Source organism: Arachis stenosperma, chromosome 10 (genome assembly GCF_014773155.1).
Source record: "Arachis stenosperma cultivar V10309 chromosome 10, arast.V10309.gnm1.PFL2, whole genome shotgun sequence".
Classification (NCBI taxonomy): domain Eukaryota; kingdom Viridiplantae; phylum Streptophyta; class Magnoliopsida; order Fabales; family Fabaceae; genus Arachis; species Arachis stenosperma.
The window spans coordinates 9,997,055-10,020,981 of NC_080386.1; the positions used below are offsets into that span (position 1 = coordinate 9,997,055).

Below are 23,927 nucleotides of genomic sequence, written 5' to 3' on the forward strand. Positions count from 1 at the left end.
TTTATTTATTTTAATCAATCTATAATTTTATTTCTATTATTATGTTATATTGTTAGTTTTTCAATATACCATTGATACTTGGTATACCTTTATTAGTTATTTAAGATTTGATTTTGAGACTTGTTATGTATACTTTATTTTTTTTAATTTATAAAATCGCAAATCAATTTAATCCAAATCCCTTAAAATTGGATTTGATTGGATTGAACTGTCTAAAAAAAAATCATCCAATCTAAATCGCATGATGTATAAGCAATTTTTAGTAGTTTTCTTAGTTAATTCTCTTAATGAAGTTAGTAGTTTCTCTAAATATATTGTGTTTTAGTCAAGATACTTTGAGTGCTTTGCTTTCTATGTTTTGTAGAAGATTATTAAAAACTTAGAGAGGAAGCCCACTCAAAAAGGAAGCAAACTCAGAGAAGTAAAAATAGAAAACAGGCAAAAACAGAAAGGGGGTAAGCAAAGGCATAGCATGTCACTTTCTCACACGCCACCTACACATACCAAGGCCCCGATGCAATGGCGTGCCATGCCATCTACACGCCCAAGTAAGGAAGCACTCCCATAGACAACCAAGTTCCAGAGGGGCCAATTCAAGCACCCATCGAAGGCATTCCACGCCCAGACATGCCCAAGTCACTATGCATTGGCTTGCCACGCTCAACCATTGGGGTGTATATTCCGGGCCAAACTCCAAGAGACCAAGATGGTGCAACTTTCAAAGGCGTGCCACACCATGAAATGCTCTCTACACACCAAGCAAAGGAGCACTCTCAGGGAACACCAAGGAGCTTGGCGTGCCACACCTTCCACATGTCCATGCAATTTTGTTCTGGGCCAACTTCCAGTGATCTAAAAAGAGTCTTGGCATGCCACTTCTCCTTCACCAAGTGTCACACCAGTTCACTCAAGTCCAAGATTAAATTGCAAGCCCATAATTTTAATGAGAAAATACACCAAACTTTAAATTTCAAGAATGTAGAGAAAATCATCTTTAATTAAGATTATTTATAAAATATTTTATTTTGATTTTATTTTAAATTTGAAAGTAGGTTTAAATTAGAATATCAATAAGTCCAAAGAATTTTTCGGAGGACAACTTAGCTTATCTGCATTATTTGAAATCCTTATTTTTGTTCTGTACTGTGAGTCACTTATCTCCTCTGTTAAGGTTAGGAGGTCTGTTGATTATGATGGACTAATGTTATTACTTTTCTATTTTTGATTAATGCATTGATGGTTTTCTCAAGAAGCAAATTTTTGTTCTTCATTACAATGGTTTAAAATTATTGAAAAATAATTCTAATCTGATTGAATTCTGTTATCATCTAGCAAAAGTTGGTTATTGGAATTGAGTTGAAACTTCTTCTCATAATTCTTTAAGTTTCTAAAATTAGTTTTGATAAGTGACATAAAATCAACTAGGATTAATATTTAAGAATTGTATCACTTGAATAAGAGATTGTGCTTAATCTCTTATCATAATTAATTGATCAAGAAATTGACAGTTTATTAGGTTAAGAGAAATTGAATTACTAAGAGATTGGAATTTGGTTAATTATAGTTTGCCATAGATACATCTTTGCATAATCAAAGTAGATAGTAAGAAGCATTTTTTCTGAAGTCTAAACATCTCCAAAGCCTTAACATTTTTAATCATAGTACTCTCTTTGATCATTATTGCTTGCTTTCTTTTAAATTCTCTATTTAGATACTGAATACCTCTTAAACCAAACTTTCAATTTGTCTAATTAAAAAATTAATTAACCATCACTTTCTCAATCCCTTAATCCTCGTAAAAATAATAACCCATTCACCATGGTATTACTTGATATGATTCGGTGCACTTACCGTATTTTGAAAATCATCCATCAAATTTTTAGTAATGTTGTCGAAAATTAATAGAGATTGATAATAAACCAGTTGATTGATTCTCTAAATTAGACCTTTTTCTTTTTGTTTTTACCTCACTTGAAATTTCTTTCACTCTAACGTTGAAAATTCTAAATTTTCTTGTTGTTTTTGTGTTATATGCAGAGGAATAAGGACAAGAAGCCTCTTTAGTTCGATCCTAAAATAGAGCTAACTCTCTGACGGTTGAGAAAGAAAAATAGAAACTAGAGGGTTGTGGATGAAGTGAAAGCCATGGCAGTAGAAGCAAACAATCCTAGAAGGACTTTGGGTGACTACACCACACCCACTTTCGGAAGTTATGGAAGTAGCATAATGAGGCCTATTGTTGAAGCAAACAACTTTGAATTGAAGTCCGTACTTATTTAATTGGTGCAACAAAATCAATTCGAAAATGGCAGATAACTAGTTTTCTATTGATATGTGACATTGTCAAGAGCAACGAAGTCTCTCCCAACGTCTACAAACTAAGGCTATTTCCATTCTCCATGAGGGACAGAGCCAAGAAGTGGGTCTAAACTCAACCACTGAAAAGTATTTCAACGTGAGAGGATTTGGTCAATAAGTTCTTAACCAAATTTTTTCCACCACAGAAGTTAGCAAAGTGAAGACATGACATTCAAACCTTCACTCAGAATGATGGAGAGTCTCTATATGAAGTCTGGAAGAGATATAAGGTTCATTTGTGAATTAATTGATGTTCACTTAATGCTGTTGATAAGTATTGACCAAATTTTTTATTCCTTAAGTAATTTCGGTTTATTTCTTAGTTTAATTGATGTTCATTTGAATCTAGAAATAAATTGTATATGTTTTGTTGATGATTTAGTCTTTTGACTACTTGTTCAAAATTGAACTAATTTTAGTTCATTTGTGTGTTAATTGAAATTCACTTGATACTGCTGATAAGTATTGACAAAATTTTTTATTCTTTAAGTAATTTCGGTTCATTTCTTAGTTTATTTGAGGTTCATTTGGATCCAGAAATGAATTCGATGTGTTTGTGTTAATTGAGGTTCATTTGATGCTACTGATAACTAATGACCAAATTTTTTAGTAAAGAAGAATGAAATTATTCATTTTCACTTTATTCAATTGCATTAGATTCCACTCTATTCCATTCAATTAGTTCGGATTTGAACAAGCAGTAAAAATAACTCAATCATCAACAAAAAACACATCAAATTCATTTCTGGATCCAAATGAACCTCAATTAAATTAAGAAATAAACCGAAATTACTTAAAAAATAAAAAATTTAGTTAATACTTATCAATAGCATCAAGAAAACCTCAATTAGCGTACAAATGAACCGAAATTAGTTCAAATTTGAATAAATAGTAAAAAAGATTCAATCATTAACAAAAACACATAGAATTTATTTCTGTATCCAAATGAACATCAATTAAACTATGAAATGAACTTAAATTACCTAAGGAATAAAAAATTTGGTCAATACTTATCAGCAGCATCAAGTAAACCTTAATTAACACACAAATGAATCGAAATAAATTAAGAAATGAAACAAAATTATTTAATGATGGTATCAGAGAAAATTAGAACAAATAAAGATGTTTGTAAAATGTTGGTGTTGTTGGTGATGACGATAATGAAAGAAAAAAAGAAAGATAATGAAAGAAGAAAAGAAATAAAAAAGAAGACGCAATATTGGAGAAGAAGAAAAAGAATTTGTGTGCGCAAATTTAGAAGAAAAAAAGGAGGAAAAGGAGGAGGAGGTACATAATTTAAAAAGTTGTTATAATAACTTGGGTTAGACTTAGTTAAATATTTTACTTGGATGTAGAACTTTATTGATAGAATTATAAATTATTGTTCTATTATTTGAACCAACTTATGAGCTATCATTGAGCCAAACTTAAACTTACGAAATAAATTTAATTATTAATAAACCGAGTCATAAACCAAACTTAAACTTAGTTTAACTTGGCTCATTTACACCCTGCCTTTAACCTTAGCCTTTCTCTTCCATGAATGGTGTTAAGATTTGTTTGTCTTTGAACCAAACAAACCTTGCTTCACTGTATACTCTTCTCAATAACAAGACTCTCTCTCTCTCTCTGTTACATCTTTTTCTGCCAGCATTTACCTTTGGTTCCTACCAACATGCCACTCCAACAAGTTAAAGTTCTTTTGTTGGTTCCGGAGTAAATCAGTAACTTTTCACTGCTTGGCTACTTGAAAACAAACTTAAGGCGAAGCGAATGATAACAGTGCTCTATAGTTCTTCTTTTTGTTTTCTGAATTTTGTGCTCTACATTTCTACATTCTTCATTTCCTTTAAAGAAGAAAAGATGAGGAAGCATGGATGGCAGCTACCTTATCATCCCCTCCAGGTAATCCTAAAGTTTTGATTTTCACTCTTTCTTTTGAAGAATCAATTCATGGTGTGTTTCTAAATGTGAAGGTGGTGGCTGTTGCTGTGTTTTTGGCTCTGGGGTTTGCATTCTATGTGTTCTTTGCACCTTTTGTTGGGAAGAAGATGTATCAGTATATTATTATGGGACTCTACACGCCACTGGTATATTTCAAATCTTTTCAACTTTAACTCCGTGGAAGTGATGAGATCTGTGATTACTGTTGCTGATTAATGTATCTCTGATATTGTCTACAATCTGACTATTTTCATCATGATGCTGCCATGAACCTGTCTCCTGTCTCTATTCTTAATGGACGGCCTTTTTTGGTTCCCCCACAGAAATCAATTATCCTCACCCCATTATTAATTTGTTATTTATTACTATAACTTTCTTTTATTATTTATAATTTGAGTTGATCTGACTAGTTGCTTGTGAATCTTGTATTGTGTTTTTGTAAGGACTATGTTGGTGTTCGTATAGTTGGCAAACCTAGCATAGTAGATATATATGTAAGGAAACTTCAAGATCAAATTAAAGATTGTCTGAATTGTGCTCATCATATTCTTCTTTTTTGAATATTGATAATGCTAGCAACCCCACCCATTTTGGTGGGATATTGATGTCCTTTGTTGAAGTGATGTGCTTTAGTGGAAGCTACCTTGAAACTGCAAGTTAAAGAAGGTGATGTTAAATTTCCTATAGCGTCATCGTTCTGGTCAAATCTACAACTATTTAGTTTCTAAATCTGGACAACAACTCAAAACTTGGTTGACTGCTTGATGTCTGCAACTTGAGCAACTATGGATGATAGCGAAAACTCGATATCTTAGTTGTTACACAAGTTATTACTAATTCTTTAGGATTTTCTTGGACTTTCTTTAGGGCTCAATGGTGTCGTTTGATCCCATCTAGTGGGATAAGGCTTGTTATTGTAGTATTCTTTTTCAATATTTTAGAAGACATGGGAATCAGAAAGACCGAAATGGTTTAAATTATCAATAGTGCTATTTCTTCTGAAACTTAGCATTGACAGCTGCATCTTGCAAATGCTTTTGCTTGGAGGTGGTTGTAGATAATGTATAGGGTGCTCTCTTGGGGGCGTTCGGCATTGGCTTTCTAATATCAGAGGGCAGCTTGTATTGGAGTTCCATGAACATGGCAAACTAATAGAGCTAATTAGTTATAAAGATGTTTGGGGAAACTGATTCCATAATTAATATATATATATATTTGTAGAGCTTCTTGGTTTATCGAATTCTCCTCGAAACATGACTTTTATTGTCTTGTTTAAAATGCATGAAGGGCACTAACATTTTTCAGTAAAATATCATATCTTGCCAGATTACTTGTGTCTTTGGACTGTACACTTGGTGCACAGCAGCTGATCCAGCAGATCCAGGTGTATTCAGGTCAAAAAGATATCTTAAAATAGGAGGGGAACCGACTACGTCAATGCACGACGCAAATGCTTCAATAGTTATTTCGGAACAGAAGGATGCATCATCACCTTCCTCGTCCTGTATCCTGTTGCTTTACTCTCCTTGTGCTTATGTCTGCGGTTGCTCTTCTGATCAACAAGCAAGTGAAGATGGAATATTCTATTGCAGTTTATGTGAAGTTGAGGTTTGTACAAACATTTTAATAAAAGCCTTGTTCCTCGAAGATTATTGATAATTCGCGAATAATGTTGTGCAGGTCTTCAAGTACAGCAAGCATTGCAGAGTTTGTGACAAATGTGTCGATCGCTTCGATCATCATTGCAGAGTACGGTAATCTGATTTCTCTTTTCTTTGCATATCAGCTGACATATTTCTGAAAATCCCTTGTTTTTGGATTTTGCAGTGGCTTAACAACTGCATTGGGAAAAGGAACTACAGAAAATTCTTCACCCTTATGGTTGCTGCTCTCCTCTTGGTATGAAATATTGTTCAGTCCCCTGCTATCATTTGCATGTTTAAACCTTGCATTATCATCATATAAGCTCCACAACTACTTACTAATCCAACTGCATTCAAATATGATTCTAACAAAGCACTTTAGTCCCTTGTTATTGAAGCTCAAATAGGAGATGTAATGTTAGTAAGCGTCACCACCAGATGAGTCTAACAAAGCACTTTGTATTTCTTGGAAACCAAGAAATTTGCCAATTGAGCTATATATTTGGTTTTGCCAGTTTCCTTTTCACATCATTGTTCTCCCTATGTCAAAAGTTGAAATGTCCTGAGTCACTTAGTAATTGTAGGAAACAGCATGCCAGAACTTGAAGAGAAACTGAAACCTAGCATTTTTAGTTCCTAGTTATTTTCATTTTGATTAACTATTGACAGGTATATACATGGTTTGTGCTACCTTGGGGTTGAGATTGCAGCTTATTCTTCAGTGGTTGACTGGGATACTTGTGCTTATCTGCTCTTTTGTTGAGAAGAAGAAATTTTCAGTTGATATATCTTTGAAGTTGGGAAGCAGTTTCTCTCTTGTTCCCTTTGTTATTGTGGTGGTAAGCATTCTGCTTCAACCAGTTTTATACTGGTTTATGCATCTTTTGAATGCTGAATAACGGCTTGATTGGTCTCTGATTTCATTTTGGGATTTGGTAAAGGAAAATATTCAGTATTTTTACTGTTTCCTTCTCAGAATCCTAAAACAAGATCCGCCGAAAAATGAAAACAGAAACCAATCAAGTCTTATAAGTTATTTGAATTCTTCCTTTCTTTGTCTCTTTATGTTAATGAATCTATGGAGCAAATGAACTTCCACTTTTCACAGGCTGTTTGCACGATGTTGGCCATGACTGCTACCTTACCTCTTGCTCAACTTTTCTTTTTTCATATTCTTCTCATAAAAAAGGTAAGCCTGGCATTCGTTTGCCACGTGAGAATTCATTTACATTTTGTGTGAACCATCTATTTAATTTAAGCTGATTGGGGAGGTAAGATGCCTTCACATGCTATGCGTCCCATTAGAGGCTTGAAGCTTGAAAAATACATGTCTATTTTTCACTCTGTTGGAATCAACTTTTATTTACAAGAGTGATGAAAGAAGGATCAAACTCTAGGCCATTTGCTAAGAGAGAATTTCGTACTGATCACGAATTATTTCTGCCCAAAACTTATCATTCTTATAATGGGCAGCTTGCATTATAAGGGAAAAGAAATTGAAATGAAGATACGAGAAAGAGAGATCTAGATAGGAAATATAGGGGTATCAACTGTATAATTACCAAGAATTCAAGGGAGATTGATAGAACCAGCACTAGCAGAACATGTAGATTTTATTGCTGCACAGGGATTGCCAGTTAGCACTCCCTAGAAGATTCTACACAGTGGCTTAACAACTTTTATGTTTTCTGAATTTTATGATTATTGTGATACAACTCAGGGAATTAGCACATACGATTACATCATAGCTTTGAGGGAGCATGAGCACGAGCAGCAAGGAGTTGGGGAACAGCGTAGTCCCCAAATGTCACCTGTTAGCTCGCTTACTGGACTGAGCAGTGCCAGCTCCTTTACTACTTTCCATCGAGGTGCATGGTGCACACCCCCACAGATGTTCCTTGAAGATCAGGTAACCTTTTTTCCCCACTATATCCCTTTAGTCCTGCTTTATATGTTACTCTATTTTCAAATTATGGTCCATTGTCAAAAACATTTTTCCACAAGTGTCTCTATGTAGAAAGTTGAAGGGGAGAGTGAGGAGTAGTGTATTGCAAGGGAGAGAATAAGTGGGAAAGTTGACTAAAGGTAATTTTGTAAAATGCGATTTATTTTTGTAACTTCAATATTTCTTCATCCTTTTCTTAAGAGTAAAGTATTATTTCTATTCCCAACGTTTGGGCAAAATCCTGATTTGGTCCCTAACGTTTAAACGTCCTAGTTCGGTCCCAAAAAATTTTAAATGGATTCAATGTTGTCCCATAGTTAAATTTGACACGAACAATTAGCATATTTAATAGTTAATATAACGTGCGATTTCAGTATGTAAATAAAATCGACCTACCAATAATCACTAATGTAAAAGCTTTCCCATTAATTATTCGAGTCAAATTTAACGGTAGGTCAACATTAAAGAAGATGTAACAATACTATGTCAATTTTCGGTTGTTCATGATCAAGATCTGTATAGTTGAAAGCGAGAGTCCTTTAATATTTGATTTTGATCAATATTATGTATTGGGAATAGTATGATTTATAGACTTCTCAAAATATATTATGGCATGTGATAGTGTGCGTTATGCAGTTTGATGTAGTGCCCCCAGAAACAGCTTCTGTAAGTTCACTTGGAAAGAAGACAATCAGAGAAGAGCCGGTTAAGAAGAAGAATCCTGGAGCAGTCAAGATTAGTCCGTGGACATTAGCACGATTAAATAGAGAGGAGGTAACTAAGGCTGCAGCAGAAGCAAGAAAGAAATCGAAAATTCTAAAGGCAGTGGCAAGACATAATGAAGCATTCAGGCTAGCATCAGACCGCAGTGGGCGACGAATGGTCCCCAGGATCGAGAACAATAGAAGGCGGCCAGGTAAACGGCTCCGCTTTCCGGCTGACTTGCCTTTGGAAGGCCTACCGAAAATCCCTGTCAACAGCATTGATAATGGCTTCAGTGGAACATCTAGTCTGGCACCTCAGTTTGAAGCCTGGAGCATGTTTCAAGCAAGTCATGCAGTGTCGAGTTCAGCTGGGGTTGTTGCTTCTTCTCCTGAAAGCAGTTTAGACTCACCTGATATTCACCCCTTTCGCGTGTCTGCATCTAGAGCTGAAGAGGCAAGCTGGATAGCTGCTGCTAATCTGAAGGAAATCCCATTCTCAAGGTCAACTAGTGATGGCTACGAGGCATCCGGTGGCGAAGATAGTGACCGAGTTCCCACGAGGTTTGTTCAGAGATCTGCAAATTGGACTAATCTTGAGCTGAAATCCTCATCCACTTTGGTTCATAATAGAAAATTGTGATCAATTTGGATGATACTTGGACAAATATATTGTTTTGATTAATTTGAATGTGAACTGTTCATTTTTTGATTTGTGAGCCCAAAAAGAAAATGTACTAAAATTGAACATCCCTTCAAATTCCTCACTTGAGTTTGAGTTTGTTACCCCTCAATTAAAAAGTTTTGGAGGTGGGCTTTGATGCTGGAGATCAACTCCAGGATCTTTGTACAAAGTTTTAGGTCATAGTAAATTATTGAGGTTGAGCTTCCTATAAAATATTGTTGGTTGTGCTCTTTATTTTTCCCTTGACAAAAGTTCTTAGCACCTGAATTGGTTTGAAAGGAAATGATTTCTGCATCCTCATTTCCAACTTGGGTAGAAACATATACATGTACATACTGAATGTGTCCAATTGCTGACTCAACAGTGGCTGAATGTACATACTAACCGCATTGCATAAATATGAACTAAGCAACTAGTCTGTCAGATCAATACTCTTAAAGTTGGAGAAAAAATGTTAATGATTCCCAATTTGTTTATCAAATTCCTGAAGGAGGTAGGTTGTATCGGCTTAGTTAAGACATAAACGAGTTGATGTGTTGATTTTACATGCCCCAATTTCACCGTCCCCATCTTACACCCTTCAACGAGAAAACTGGCAATCCATTCCAATTTGCTTTATGCGGTCACGGAAAGTAGGATTCTCAGCCATGTGAATGAATATGTTGTCACAAAAAATGAAGGGAGGATCTACTAGTACCTCAAAATCAGTCAGCAACCTCATAATCCAAGCCACTTCAGCAATGACATTGGCGAGAACTCGATATTCAGCCTCAGCCGTGGATCTGGACACTATATACTGCTTCTTCGACTTTCAAGAAATCAAGGAATCTCCAAGAAAAATGCAGTAACCTATGGTGGAACACTGCATTTCTGCATAGCTTCCCCAATCAGCATCACCATGTTGCCTTCAAGGACAGGGAAGACGAGGCAGAAAATAATAAGCCTTGTTCAAGTGCATCTTTCAAATACCTCAACACATGATGGACAACATCCAAATGAGTGGTCCTAGGTGTTGACATATACTAGCTCAATTTGTTTACAGCAAAGCATATATCAGGTCTAGAGATTGTAAGGTAGAGTAATCTACCAATCAACCTTCGATACTACTCTGAATCTTCAAGTAAATCATCATCAGAGGTATTGAGTTTCACATTCAGGTATGATAAACTCCTATTTTATGGTAATTTTTGGCTTGAAAAGAGTGGATTTTGTCAACTTATCTAACACTTATTCATTAAAAATGCATAGTTTTGTGAATTTTTTCTAATTGTACCTAATGGTAAAAAACATACTTTTGGTGTTTGAAAATTGCTAAATTTAATTCATTGTTATCCCATTCGATATCTTGATATGTTTGTTTGAGTGATTGAAGGTTTACAAGGCAAGAATGGCTTGAGAAATAGAGAAAAAAAGCATGCAAAAGTGGAGAATTCATGAAAAAATGAAGATTGAAGATTTTCATAATTGTGCGTACACATGACCATTCACAATTCGCGCGTATGCATAGTAGATGCATACGCATGACCCCAATCTCGTGCCTCACATAAAATGGCATGTGACTTGTGATTTCAGGTCCAATTTTCGTCCAATGCAACTCGTTTCTTATGCATATGGAGGCAAAAATGCAAGGAGATCAATCAAGTAGTGTAGGAAGTAGAATAGGAAGTTTTTTAGCATCATATTTTAGGTAGAATTCTAGAGAAAAAGGCTCCTTCTCTCTAGAATTTAGGGTTCTTAGTTTAGTTTCTTCTTAGATTTAGGTTTTAATTCTTGTTTTAGTGTAGTTTACTTTATGTTTTCATGTTCTAGAATCTTAATTTGTCTAGTTTTACTTGTTAGTTTTTCTAATTTTGTTAATTTTGGTTTATGAACACTTGTTGAATTCTAAGTTTTTTTTAATGCAATTCGATATTTTTATGTTTATTGATATTTGCTTAAGTTGTTATTATTACTTTCTTGCTTTGGTTAGTTATAAATTTGTATTAATTTTTGCAATTTACCATGTTTTACTTTTATGTCTTCCAAGTGTTTGCTAAAATGCTCCCCTTAGTTTTAGAGTAGAATTTTTCATTCTTGGCTTGGAATTGAGAACTTAGGTGATATTGGGTCATTGATGTTGTTAGTGGGTTTTATTTCTACTGACGCTAGTCTTTCACTAAGTTTAATTAGTGAGTTAGCTATTACTTGTGGATTAAGATCAATTATGCCTATTTGACTTTCTCCCGATGTTTGGGGATGACGAAGTGGGATTAACTCTTCTTAATTATCATGTTTGTGGTCAATTAGAAAATCCTAACTCTCAATTCTTACCAAGATGCCCTTTTAGCAGTTGAATTTCTTTGTTTGCTCTTCACTTTCTTGCCATTTAATTTCTTGTCAATTGCTTTTAAAAACTCCTTTTTTTCATAACTAATGATACGCACACTTCGTTGCAATTTCTTTGAGAGACAACCTGGGATTTAAAACTCCCAGTTTTTATTGATTTGAATTCATGACAAACAACTAAACTCTGATATAGGTCATTTGTTGGTTTGAAACTATACTATTGACAAAGTAATTCATTTTGAGAAATTCTGAACTAACGTTTGTCCTGTGTCAGGGTCCAACGGCAACGATGCAGGTTTATAATCTGAGAATCCGGTATCCTCAAGCAAAGATGAAGCTTAATTCCTTTGAGATAAGCAGATTCTATCCTTGGATTTCGCAATCACCAAGAAAATATTTGACAGGCCCTAGAACATTAAGCTTGATCAGATTCTGTAGTGTATATTGAGTATGTGTTATGGCAACATCAAGCTTACTTGCCACTATTATGTCATCAACATAAACTAGAACCATAACAAGGCTATCACCAGTGCCTTTGTGAAATAAAGAATAATATGATTTTGACTGAATAAAACCTGCACCAGGAAAGGTAGTGAAAAGCATAGTGAATTAGTCTAGCTCAAGGTCGAATTCGATACCGCTGATTTCGGGCCAAGAAAAAAGGGTTTTTAGATGCGTTTGGCTTAGTGAGTTTCGACTATTCGAGGTAGGGGTTTCATTTTTAAAATTAAAGGTTTTGATTTAAGAATGCCTATAAGATCTATTGAATAATTACAAATAATTCATGATTTTCTGGACTGATTGAATGATGAGTTTGAGTTGGATTTGTGACTGTGAAAATGACTGAATTTGATGAATATGTGTTTGATTTCTTGATTGTTTGAGAATGCTAAAAATTCTGATTTTTAGCTGGTTGTGATAAAAATTGTTTGATTTGCGGTTGTGAATACGTTATGTTTATACTTTGGTTAAATGATGTATGAATTGAGAATAGTATATTGGTCATTGAATTAATTTTGATAAGCTAGGTTTGACCTTGTAAATTGTAAAAAAATCATAGATCGATTGTTTAACTGATTTCGTGAAATTTAATTTGTAAACTAATGCAGTAATTTTAAAAGTATAAAGACAATTTTGTAATAATTGAAAATTATATGGAGCTAAATTTTGGGTATTGGGAAATAAAAATCTTAGTCTTTTGGTTAAAAAATAATAATTTATGAATTGATGAGATTGAGGTGTGATTGTTAAACAAGTTTTTTAAAAATTGGTTTCTTGACTAAAGTAGTAACTTTGAGGGTTTACAAATAATTTTATAATAACTAAGGAGATTAAAGAAAGTTAAATGATTAATTGAAAATTTTTATTTTATAAAATATTAAGAAAATGTTGGTGATTTGTTGAGAAAGAGGGAACTCATAAGGGTGGATTAAGTCCGAATTTTAGAGGAGATGCTGGCGAAATTTTTATGAAACTCTGAGACTTTGTTTGAAACGTTATTTAAAAAAAATTGATTTAAGAATCATATTATTTGATTCTAATTTATTACGAAAAGAGTCATGTTTTTTGTTCAATTTATTAAGAAAAGTATTATGTTTTGAGTTTAATCTATTGAGAAAAAGATTTTTATTTGATTTCGATTTATTAAGCAAAGGAATTTTATCTCGATTAAATATTAAAGAAGTTTGAATACTTATAACCTAAACATTTTGATGTTATGGCTGAAAGTGTACCTTTCTGGTGATGCGAAGGTGTGAATGATTATATGGTGTTGCGGAAGTATGATTGACTATTTGATAATGTGGAGGTATGACAAAAAGAAAAGGAATTAGAAACGATGAATTGAGAAAGATAATTGAGAAACTGTGAATGATGAACAAATGACTGAAAACTGATAATTATATATGAGAACTGGTTGCTTGATTGGGCCTTTGTGCCAATTGCTAATGTGGGGATGCCCATCCAACTGATAGTCTGTTTCTCACTGAGATGCATTTTTTGAGCTATAGCGAATTATTATTATTATTTTCGGCCTGACTGACACGGATAAATCCGTGATGCCGCGGTATCCGGACTGACATGTGTTCGCTCATGATGATATCAGTGCTTGACTGACGCAGTGAGAAACCATATTTGAGATTCACCCTAGGTAACGTCGGGTTACGGATAAACAACTGACGCATGAGCTCATGACCTGCATAGGAAAGACATTTATCATATGTATGTGTGAATTGCTTGAGTGTTTCTGTGTTGATGTGTTGTGTTATTTGTGGCTTCTTTGTTAATTAATTTATGTGTGAATTGTTTGTATGTTTGTATTGTGTGTCTGCTTGAGTTTGTTGGTTCCTGAATATGTCAAGGATTAAGGTATATGAGAATTGATGTGTGAACTATCTGATTTGTTTAATTGATGAATGACTAATGAAATTGAGGTGACTATAAATTGATTTCTGTAATTGAGAACTGATCAATGTAACTCAAGACTGAGTAACATGACTGGAATTTATTTAAAGTAGCATAATTTGTAGATACTGACTAAAAGTCTTTAAAGTAAGTTTTAAAGAATTCTAAAGGTTAAATAAAAGTATTTATTTTAAAGTTATAAAGAAATTATTTGTATTTTATTTCTTTACTCTCACAGTATTCACTTTTTCTACTGAGAATATGCGAGGATGATGTTCTCACCCCATACAGATTTACTTTTTCGATGACAGGTTCAAGAATCCTGGTGCGAAGCCACGACTGAACTACAGAGCCTTATGTATATATATTCGTATTTTCTGTATTTGGTTTAGTTTTACATTTTATTTTTTCTCTCATCGTTTATTGTTTTGTTATTTTTAGAGGGGTAGAACTTGTATTGAGAATCTTTGAATAAATCTATGTATATAATGCTATGTGAATACATACTTATGTGATTAAGTGGTTTAAAGTAAAGACTTTTCGATTTCTTAATTAAAAATCCAGTTATATTTCCCAAAGGCTCAATATTAGATAAATGTAGTACTAAATAAAAAGGTTTAGAGGTAGGAAACGTCTGAACTTTTAGTATGATCATGAGGTGCCAAAAGTTAGAGTGTTATAACATTCGACTCTGAGTGGACCAACTTGATAACATCTCATATGCAAGAAAGTCATTAATGGTCCACATCAACACAACATACAATTGGAAGTTTGTCTTCATCGAAATATTACACGTTTCTACACCATGAATCCACAACTCCATCAACTCATCCACCAAGCTAAGGGTTGCAAGAAGACATCATTTTGTCCTTTGGGTTTCTTAGACCAGGTAAGATACAAGTTAGGAACACGCATGGATCTTTCATGCACATTACGTGAGTTAGGTTATAAGGAGTCACCATAACGGGCCAACAAGAGTACGCGTTGCTAAAAAATTAGAGCTCGGTACAAACTCGTCAAAGCACAAAGTTAATCTAACGTTTCTAAGCTCGCTCGCAAATGTAGGGTGGACCGGATCAAAGTGCTTCCAAGCATCTCAGTCTGACAAATGCATCATAAAACCTTCATCTCTCCTGTTATTACTATGTTAGGTCCTGTGAGAGGCCGAACTCATTAATGTATACAATCGTTTTAGCCTAGGGATTAGGGACAAGTAGTGCATCTATTTGTTTGGATCTCTCTTTACCCGCCGTTTACCAATTCATTCTCTCTCGACTGGAAATCTCAGCGCATCACAAAATCTACAAGCAGTTTGGTCTAAGTCCCCTTTGTAATATAGCATACAACCATTCAAACAACAATCAATTTTCACCGAATTTAACCCTAATTTTGAAATTAACTTCTTTGCTTCGTAATGGTTCTGGAGGATGCTAGTAGTCTCGACAGATACTAATTCGTTCCAAAGGGTGACCTACTTATCAAAAGACTTTCGGGTATGATTTGACTTAAAAAATTTTGAATGAACGCACCCCTCAAAAAAAGGTTTTGCGACAGATTCTAACAGATGATAAAATCTCTTTACCTCTGGGTTAAGCTCTTGTTCAACATCTTCCATATTGGTAATACCAATTGCAACCAGCACCATCTCATTGTATCTCTCTTGATTACTTTTTCAATTCATTTCTTCCATATTTAGTTCTCTATGAACCTGAACTCTCGTTGATCAATCCTAAGACCTATTGGAATTTGAGACAAACTGGTTAATTTCCTACTCATCTACTTCTTTGTTTCTGTGCACATCCAATACCCATCCTTGAACCCATTACAGTAGAGGAGAAGTATTATATCTAAGATCCTAATCACTTAGTCAGTCGACACTTATAACATGGACACCTAGATACTCCTTGAGACCTAAACGGTTGCATGTTGAAGACATACGCAGCAAACTCGTCAACCCCCTCAAAAAACTCAGGTTTTAAACACTCTCGTCCACCGTTATCCCTATCATTCATCCACAGATGATGACTTGGAATCATTTTACAACAAACACCCTAAAATTTAACCAACAACACAAATTATTAAAATTTTTAGAAAATTCGATAGAATTTCTTCTATAATTAGAATCTCCCACCAAATTCAATTGTCATTTTCTCATGAACCAAACATGTTTTAAACAATTTAAATAAAAATTTGACAGAACTTCTCCTTAATTCAGAGACATCCACCAAATAAATTTATCGCATTTCACATAAGAAATAGGTGCAAGCATAAATTAGAACAAACACGTATCCAATAAAATATCAAATCCTAGCCGTTCTAGTGTGCAATCCTTTATAACTCCACATTTTTCAGCAAACAAGGATTTCGAGAAGGTGTCACTAGGCAACCTTTTTCCATTTCTGTCCTAAGACTCTATCCTAGAAAAAGTAAGTCTGACATTAGATTTAAACAATTCATTATATTCAGAGATATAAAAACCAACTTAGAATATGACTGCACAACTATTGAAGAAGCGAACTCCAATTGATTTCAAAGAGAATAACACCATCCTAATAAAAAAGACAATTTATTAAATTCACAAGGTGAAACTAATTTAAAATGAATAAATAAAACTTTAATATTGCAATTAATTAAAACTTAATTCTAATTTCACCAAATTAACAACAAGTATAACAAAAATAAACGATATAAATTCAATGCAATTGAAAGAAACTCATTCGCTAAGCTCAAATAAAATCTTGCAACAGCTTAAGCACTCTTAATTTCATCCTACCTAACCTACTCTAATATTACTTAATTTTTAATTACACTAAATTAATATAACAAATCCTAATCACACTCTTCATTAAACAAATTTAATCAATAATTTAATAAAATACCTAACAAAATTTCTAAACTTACAAAAAAATCTAGAAAAATAAAAAACTATAGAAAAAATGTCTCTGATGGTAGCTGTAGGATAGTGAAAGCATGATGGTGACAAGAGGTGGCAGAAACGGCAACAAGATGACGACCTCCAATGGCAATGGACACCAACAATGGCAGCGATGGTGATAGCTCCGGCAACAGTGAGGACGACGTGCAGCGGTGGTGACGGAGGCAACTCCAGGTGGTAGCGATCAGCGGCATCTTCAATGGAGCAGCGGCAGAGAGATTAGAGACAGAGAGCCGAGGGAGATAAGTAGAGAAGAGAGAGAGAGTTCGCAAAAGTGGAGGGAGAAAGATTTCGCGTTTGAATTTTACCCAATTTTATTGTTGGATTTACCAGCGAAAACATCCATCGGTAAAGTGTACATCGTTGCCTAAACGCCACATCTCACTAAACTCTCGGCAGAATTTTTAGATGAAAAATCCAACGCTAATAAAATAAATTTTCGCACATCTAATTACCATTGAATTCAATGACGAAATTTCTAATTCAACAGTAACTTATTAGAGGTATAAATTTTCAACCATAACCGTCGAAAAAATCCGACGCTAACGGCTACCACTAAATCCAACAGTATTCAGCTTTTTTTTTTTTGTAGTGAAAAATGTATGCTTAAAAACGAAGTAAGAATATTATTTGTACTTTTACTACGTACCTGGAGCAAGTAGTGTTGGTTCAGAGAATTTGTTATCTGAAGAGGGAGAGCTATTGAGTTTGCATAGAGGTTTCTAAAAATAGGGCTTTGGTTTGAAGCAATGGTTTTGAGAAGAAAGGTAGAGTGAAGGGTAGTTGTTGAAAGGGTATCAGAGAAGAGGAAGAAGTGTTGGGTAGTATCTTTGAAAATACCGGTTGTTGTTGTTAAGGAATCCAAGGTGAGTTGAGTAGTGTAGAAGATGATAATGCTACAGCTGGTAATGATAGTTATAGTGATGGTGGTGGTGGTGATGATGATGATGGTGATGATGGTGTTCATGAGAGTTTGGTCTATTCTTGAATGCTCTCCTTTTAGAGTTGAGTTTTTTGTGAGCATTGGTGGTGGAATCTTCTGTCTCTTCCATGGCTTTTGATTCAAAAATTAGGGAAATGAAAGTTTGTTTTGTGTGTGTTTTTGTTTTCTTTTTTTCGAGGTTACATAAAAGAGAGAAAGAGAATCGGTTATGCTACGAAACCAACTAAGGAGAAACTAACTTGAATCAACTACTTGAAAAATAGGCCTATTACAAAAAAAAAAAAAACTACCCACTACCTTAATTTTTCAAATTTTAAAATTAAAAATAAAAAGAGATTGACTTAGTTGGATTATACTGGACTGGAATTGACTCCTTAAGCTTTTTCAAAGATAAATAATAAGCACGGTGAGAGTAAGCATAGTTGTTAAAATTGGACCGATTTAGACGGTCAGACCGAAAAACTAGTGAAGTGGCCATAAAATTGGTTCGGATGATACATACAACCGGACAAGAAAGAAAACCGGTAAAAACTGGTTTGAATGGGATGGTTTAGTGTAAAACTGGCGAACGGGACTGGTTTTAAAACCCAAACCGGTTCAAATGTAAAGAAAAAAACCCATCCCCAAACGACGTCCCACAAAAAAGAAAAGAAACCCTAGCTCTACTCGCCTACTCTCGGTCCCTCCTCCATTCTCCTTCCTTTCAGAGTTTAGAGGTGACTGAGACTCTCACTCTCCCCCTTCCTTGTCTCCTTCACGCTTCAGCTTCACGTTGCTACTCTCCCCCATTCTCCTTCGTGATTTCGTCCTTCCTGGCCTCCTGAAGAACCGAACGGCTGAACCACCTTCCAAAACGGAAGCTACCCCAGCTCTGTCTTTGTCACCTCGGTTCACCGCCACGGCGCCACCGCACGCTTACCTCCGTTGCCGCGCCTCTCGCCAGATCCACTAGCTCTCCTCCGCTCGCGTCTCGCGTCTCCGCCTGCATCTCGCTCGCGTCTCTGTCTCTGTCTCGAGCTGTGCTTCCTGCAGCCGTGAGCTGTGCTTCCCTGATGTGCTCCACTGCTTCCCTGCCGTGAGCTCTCTTCGTGGTGTGCTCCACTGCAACACTCTCTTCCCTGCCGTGAGCATTTACTTGTTTTTTCAGTTTTTTTTTTCTGTGAAATTTCTTGTGTTATTGCTGTGAATTTTATTGTTGATTGGTTTATGAGCTGATTAGAAATAAATATGGCCGTGGTTGACTTGAAATGTTGAATTGGTTTTGAATTGCTGAATTAGTTGAATTGGTTTTGAATCAGTTCTGAATTAGTTTATGAATTTCTGAATTGCTGAATTATTCCTTGGATATAATTCATGAATTGTTACTCTTGTGTGTTAAAATTAAGATACTATTGCAGCCGTACTGACTAATTAAGACTTGATTGTTGTTAAATTATGATACTATTTTAGCTAACTAATTCAAATTTTAATATTAAGTTTTTGACTATTTTATATTTTTTATTTACATGAAACCGAGTTGTCGGTTCATCCTGTGATCCACCGATTGAAACAGTGAACCAGTGAATTAGTAGTCTAACCAGTTTGATCACCGGTTCAGTTCTGACAATTATACATATTGGTTAAATATTAGAATTTATTTAGACTTTGCAAAAAGAAAAAAAGTTTTGCTTGGAGGCCACTGTTTCATAAAACAAAGTCAAGACCTAATTAATTATCAGCCTAGTCATCTTATGCCTTCAATTACTTTATAATCATTCATCCAATTCTTTTGAAGCATAGATTGCTAGAGGGAGGGGGTCCTACTACTAATTATATTTTCAAATTGATAAAAACAAAATTACAATTCGATTACCTGCTATATCATTGTGTTTACACTTATTTTGGAGATTTGGATTTGCTTTAATTAACATTTGTCTGTGCTGTTGTAATTACTAAAATTATCAAATAAATAGTTACCTTTAATGTTTAAAAGTGCTCCTGGTAAATTTGTATCTAATCTAAACAGATGTATTCTGTAACAATAAAGTTCTTAGAAAATTTTATATACTGAACTCATTTTCTTGGGTTCACTTTATGATGTAGTGGAAGTTACTAGAAAGTTTATTTTCTCTTGAGTCTTGAAGCAAAAGGGACTCTTCATGGGAAATAATGTTATGTTGTTTTAGCTTACTAATAGGTTTACACTTTACACAACAAAGAGAATTGGAAAAATGATGCACCCTCTTGTTTCTCATGCTATTTCAGCTCCAAAGGAACTTGAACAGCAAACTATGGCATCTTTCAAAGAAGATCATGGGAAGACACTCATTCCTTCAAGGAAGCCTCAGACAGTAATTGTTGCAAGGAGGCCGGATTCTGGTGGGAAAGAAGGTTCTGTCATCTCTCTTCTAGCCAACCACTTTTTGGTGCAGTTCGATTCATCGCAGAAGATATATCATTACAATGTTGAGATCACTCCGCATCCCTCCAAGGAGGTTGCAAGAGCAATCAAACAGAATTTGGTAGATAGAAATTCTGATCTACTCTCTGGTGCTCTGCCGGCATATGATGGAAGGAAGAACCTGTATAGTCCGGTCGAGTTCCAAAACGATAAGCTTGAATTCTACATAAGCCTTCCAATTCCCACAAGCAAATTGTCATCAAATTATGGAGATGTGTATGACTCGAAAGAGAAGCATGAAAAACTCAAATTGTTTAGGATCAATGTCAAACTAGTCTCCAAGATCAATGGGAAGGAGCTAAGTAGTTACTTGAGCAAAGAGGGTGATGATTGGATTCCCCTTCCACAGGATTATCTCCATGCTTTAGATGTGGTTCTGAGGGAAAGTCCGACCGAGAAATGCATACCTGTAGGAAGGTCTTTCTACTCGAATTCAATGGGAAGAAGCAAAGATATTGGTGGTGGAGCAGTTGGACTGAGAGGTTTCTTTCAGAGTCTTAGGCCAACCCAACAAGGACTTGCTCTAAATGTAGATTTCTCAGTAACTGCTTTCCATGAAAGCATAGGAGTGATACCATACTTGCAGAAACGGCTCGAGTTTCTCCGAGACCTTTCTCAAAAGAAGACAGCACAATTAACTGCTGAAGAGAGGAAGGAAGTGGAAAAGGCATTGAAGAACATCAGGATCTTTGTTTGCCATAGAGAAACGGTTCAAAGGTACCGAGTCTACGGCTTAACTGAGGACATTACTGAAAATCTCTGGTTTGCAGACAGAGATGGAAGGAATCTGAGGCTTTTGACTTACTTCAAAGATCACTATAACTATGACATACAATTTAGGAAACTTCCATGCTTGCAAATTAGCAGGAGTAAGCCTTGTTATCTCCCTATGGAGCTTTGTGTGATCTGTGAAGGCCAGAAGTTCCTCGGAAAGCTCTCCGATGATCAAACAGCAAGAATTCTCAAGATGGGGTGCCAAAGACCAGGGGAAAGGAAAACCATCATTGAAGGAGTCATGCGAGGGCAAGTTGGACCCACCAGGTAAACCACTTGAAGAAGCTACATCTTTTTGTTTATTGAATATTGATTATGATTCTTATGAAAAATGATTTATCCTAAAAGGCTCAGTCATTACTTGAGTCTTACGTATTTGTGGATCCTTTTGTGTTGATTACATATTTGTGTTAGTGTCTAATGTTTTGAAGGTTAATCCTTTTGACAGTGGAGACCAGGAAAGAGAATTCAAACTCAATGTCTCAAGAGAAATGACGAGATTAACTGGGAGAATTCTCCACCCTCCAAAGCTGAAGCTAGGAGAGGGAGGTCATGTGAGGAACCTCACTCCTTCGCGGCATGATCGGCAGTGGAACCTGCTCGATGGCCATGTTTTTGAAGGGACTAAAATCGAAAGGTGGGCGCTCATGAGTTTTGGTGGTACCTCCGAGCAGAAGTCCAATATCCCCAGATTCATAAACCAGTTAACTCAAAGATGTGAACAACTGGGAATTTATCTCAACAAGAACACCGTTATTAGCCCCCAATTTGAATCAAGCCAGGTTCTCAACAATCCCCTCCTTCTGGAATCAAAGCTCAAGAAAATACAGAGGAGCGCCTCAAACAACCTCCAGCTTCTGATCTGCATAATGGAGAGAAAACATAAAGGGTATGCTTTCTTGAAGAGAATAGCCGAGACGAGTGTTGGCGTTGTAAGCCAGTGCTGCCTGTATCCGAATCTGAGCAAGTTAAGTTCACAGTTCTTGGCAAATTTGGCCCTCAAAATCAATGCCAAAGTTGGTGGATGCACGGTTGCTCTCTACAACTCGCTGCCTTCTCAGATACCTCGCCTCTTCCAGATTGACGAGCCGGCAATTTTCATGGGAGCCGATGTAACACATCCTCACCCTCTTGATGATTTTAGTCCATCCGTTGCTGCTGTTGTTGGCAGCATGAATTGGCCAACAGCAAACAAGTACATTTCAAGAATAAGGTCTCAAACACACAGACAAGAAATCATCCAGGATCTTGGCTCAATGGTTGGTGAGTTGCTGGAAGATTTCTACCACGAAGTAGAGAAACTCCCCGGTCGTATAATCTTCTTTCGCGACGGTGTCAGTGAGACTCAATTCTACAAAGTGCTGCAAGAGGAACTGCAATCCATCAGAACAGCATGTTCAAGGTTCCAGGACTACAAACCTCTCATTACTTTTGCCGTCGTGCAGAAGAGGCACCACACAAGGTTGTTTCCCTTTGAACTTGACCAATCCTCAACTCAGAACCATTTCTTGTATGAAAACATCCCTCCAGGGACCGTGGTAGATTCCGTGATCACTCATCCGAAGGAATTCGATTTCTACCTATGCAGCCATTGGGGTGTTAAAGGAACGAGCAGGCCAACACATTACCATGTTTTGTGGGATGAAAACCAATTCACCTCAGATGAACTTCAGAAGCTAGTTTACAATTTGTGCTACACCTTTGTTAGGTGCACGAAACCAATTTCTTTGGTTCCTCCTGCATATTATGCACATTTAGCTGCATATAGAGGAAGACTCTACCTTGAGAGATCTTCAGAATCATTAGGTTTGTTCAAAGGTTCATCAACATTATCAAGAGCTGCTCCTCCAAAAACAGCACCTTTACCTAAACTTAGTGAAAATATCAAGAAGCTAATGTTCTATTGTTAGTGAGATATTATTTGGTTTAGGATACAGTTAATGCTGACTAATATGCGGTGATAAAAATGTAATGTTCTAATTATAATATTAATAGCTAACCCAAAAGTTCTCAAATTTAAAGGGTTGTCTTTAAGAGTTTAATGTTTCAATCAAGAGTATGCAACTGTATATTTCTTTTATTAACTAGCTTGCCTGTTACATGCATAGGGATGGCAATGGTCTGGTAAGGGAAGGCTTTTGTCCTAGCCGATCGTATTGCATAGAATTTATTCTGCTTTTAAAATTATTAAAATTTAATAAACTAATTATTAAAACTATTAAATGAAATTAAATTTTAAAATTTATATAAGCATCATTATATGTAATATAAATAATTAAAAATAATACAAATATTATTAATTATTTTATTAATTTTTTATATATATTATATATTAAAATTATATATATTTATGTATATACTAGGACGAGTATTAGGAAGAAGTTTGTGCATAATTTAATACACTAATAAAGTTTGGTTTGGTAAGTTTTTGAAGAAGTATTTGTGTCTTTCAAAAATATAAGTTTTTTTATTTTATATTTGGTAAATAAAAAAGACCAAATTTGTCACATATTATTCAAGCAATATTATCATCTAAGTCCAACTAAGTAGACCCAACACTAACAAAAATTACTCATTTAAAAGAGCATAATTACTCGCGAACACACTATTTATGTTATCGTCGTCGTCTTCTTCTTCGCGTTCCTCCTCCTCTTCCTGCTATTTCTCCTTCTCCTTCTCCTTTTTCTTTTTTTTTTTCTTCTTCTTCGCGTGTTTTTTTCTCATCATCATTCTTTTGTTACTGCTGTTAATCTGTTATTGCAGTAGAAAGTGAAGGAGGAAGAGGAGAAAGAGTTTTGAATTGTGCAGGAGAACAAGTCCAAATACACCTT

General features: G+C 35.3%; 2 protein-coding genes across 2 annotated transcripts; both read left to right on the plus strand.

Moving 5' to 3' along the window:
• The first annotated feature begins 3,937 nt into the window (after positions 1-3,937).
• Positions 3,938-9,343, plus strand: LOC130954282 (probable protein S-acyltransferase 22). The gene is made up of 9 exons (XM_057881016.1): positions 3,938-4,263; positions 4,335-4,448; positions 5,629-5,910; positions 5,983-6,051; positions 6,130-6,201; positions 6,656-6,784; positions 7,054-7,134; positions 7,666-7,854; positions 8,527-9,343. Exons 1-9 carry the CDS (start codon positions 4,132-4,134, stop codon positions 9,232-9,234), a joined length of 1,776 nt encoding a protein of 591 aa, XP_057736999.1. The 5' UTR covers positions 3,938-4,131; the 3' UTR covers positions 9,235-9,343.
• A 7,686-nt stretch (positions 9,344-17,029) lies between these two features.
• LOC130956731 (protein argonaute 7) lies at positions 17,030-23,111 on the plus strand. Its single transcript, XM_057883730.1, has 5 exons — positions 17,030-17,072; positions 17,797-17,915; positions 18,835-18,973; positions 20,127-21,363; positions 21,545-23,111. Exons 1-5 carry the CDS (start codon positions 17,030-17,032, stop codon positions 23,004-23,006), a joined length of 3,000 nt encoding a protein of 999 aa, XP_057739713.1. The 3' UTR covers positions 23,007-23,111.
• Positions 23,112-23,927: the final 816 nt, after the last annotated feature.

Coding starts and splice junctions, on each gene's coding strand:
- LOC130954282 (XM_057881016.1), top strand. CDS start 4,132: ATGATAACAGTGCTCTATAGTTCTTCTTTTTGTTTTCTGAATTTTGTG. Junction 6,052..6,129: donor GCTTCGATCATCATTGCAGA/GTACGGTAATCT, acceptor TGGATTTTGCAG/TGGCTTAACAACTGCATTGG. Junction 7,135..7,665: donor ATATTCTTCTCATAAAAAAG/GTAAGCCTGGCA, acceptor GATACAACTCAG/GGAATTAGCACATACGATTA.
- LOC130956731 (XM_057883730.1), top strand. CDS start 17,030: ATGGACACCAACAATGGCAGCGATGGTGATAGCTCCGGCAACA. Junction 18,974..20,126: donor TGCCGTGAGCTCTCTTCGTG/GTGTGCTCCACT, acceptor ATGCTATTTCAG/CTCCAAAGGAACTTGAACAG. Junction 21,364..21,544: donor GGGCAAGTTGGACCCACCAG/GTAAACCACTTG, acceptor TCCTTTTGACAG/TGGAGACCAGGAAAGAGAAT.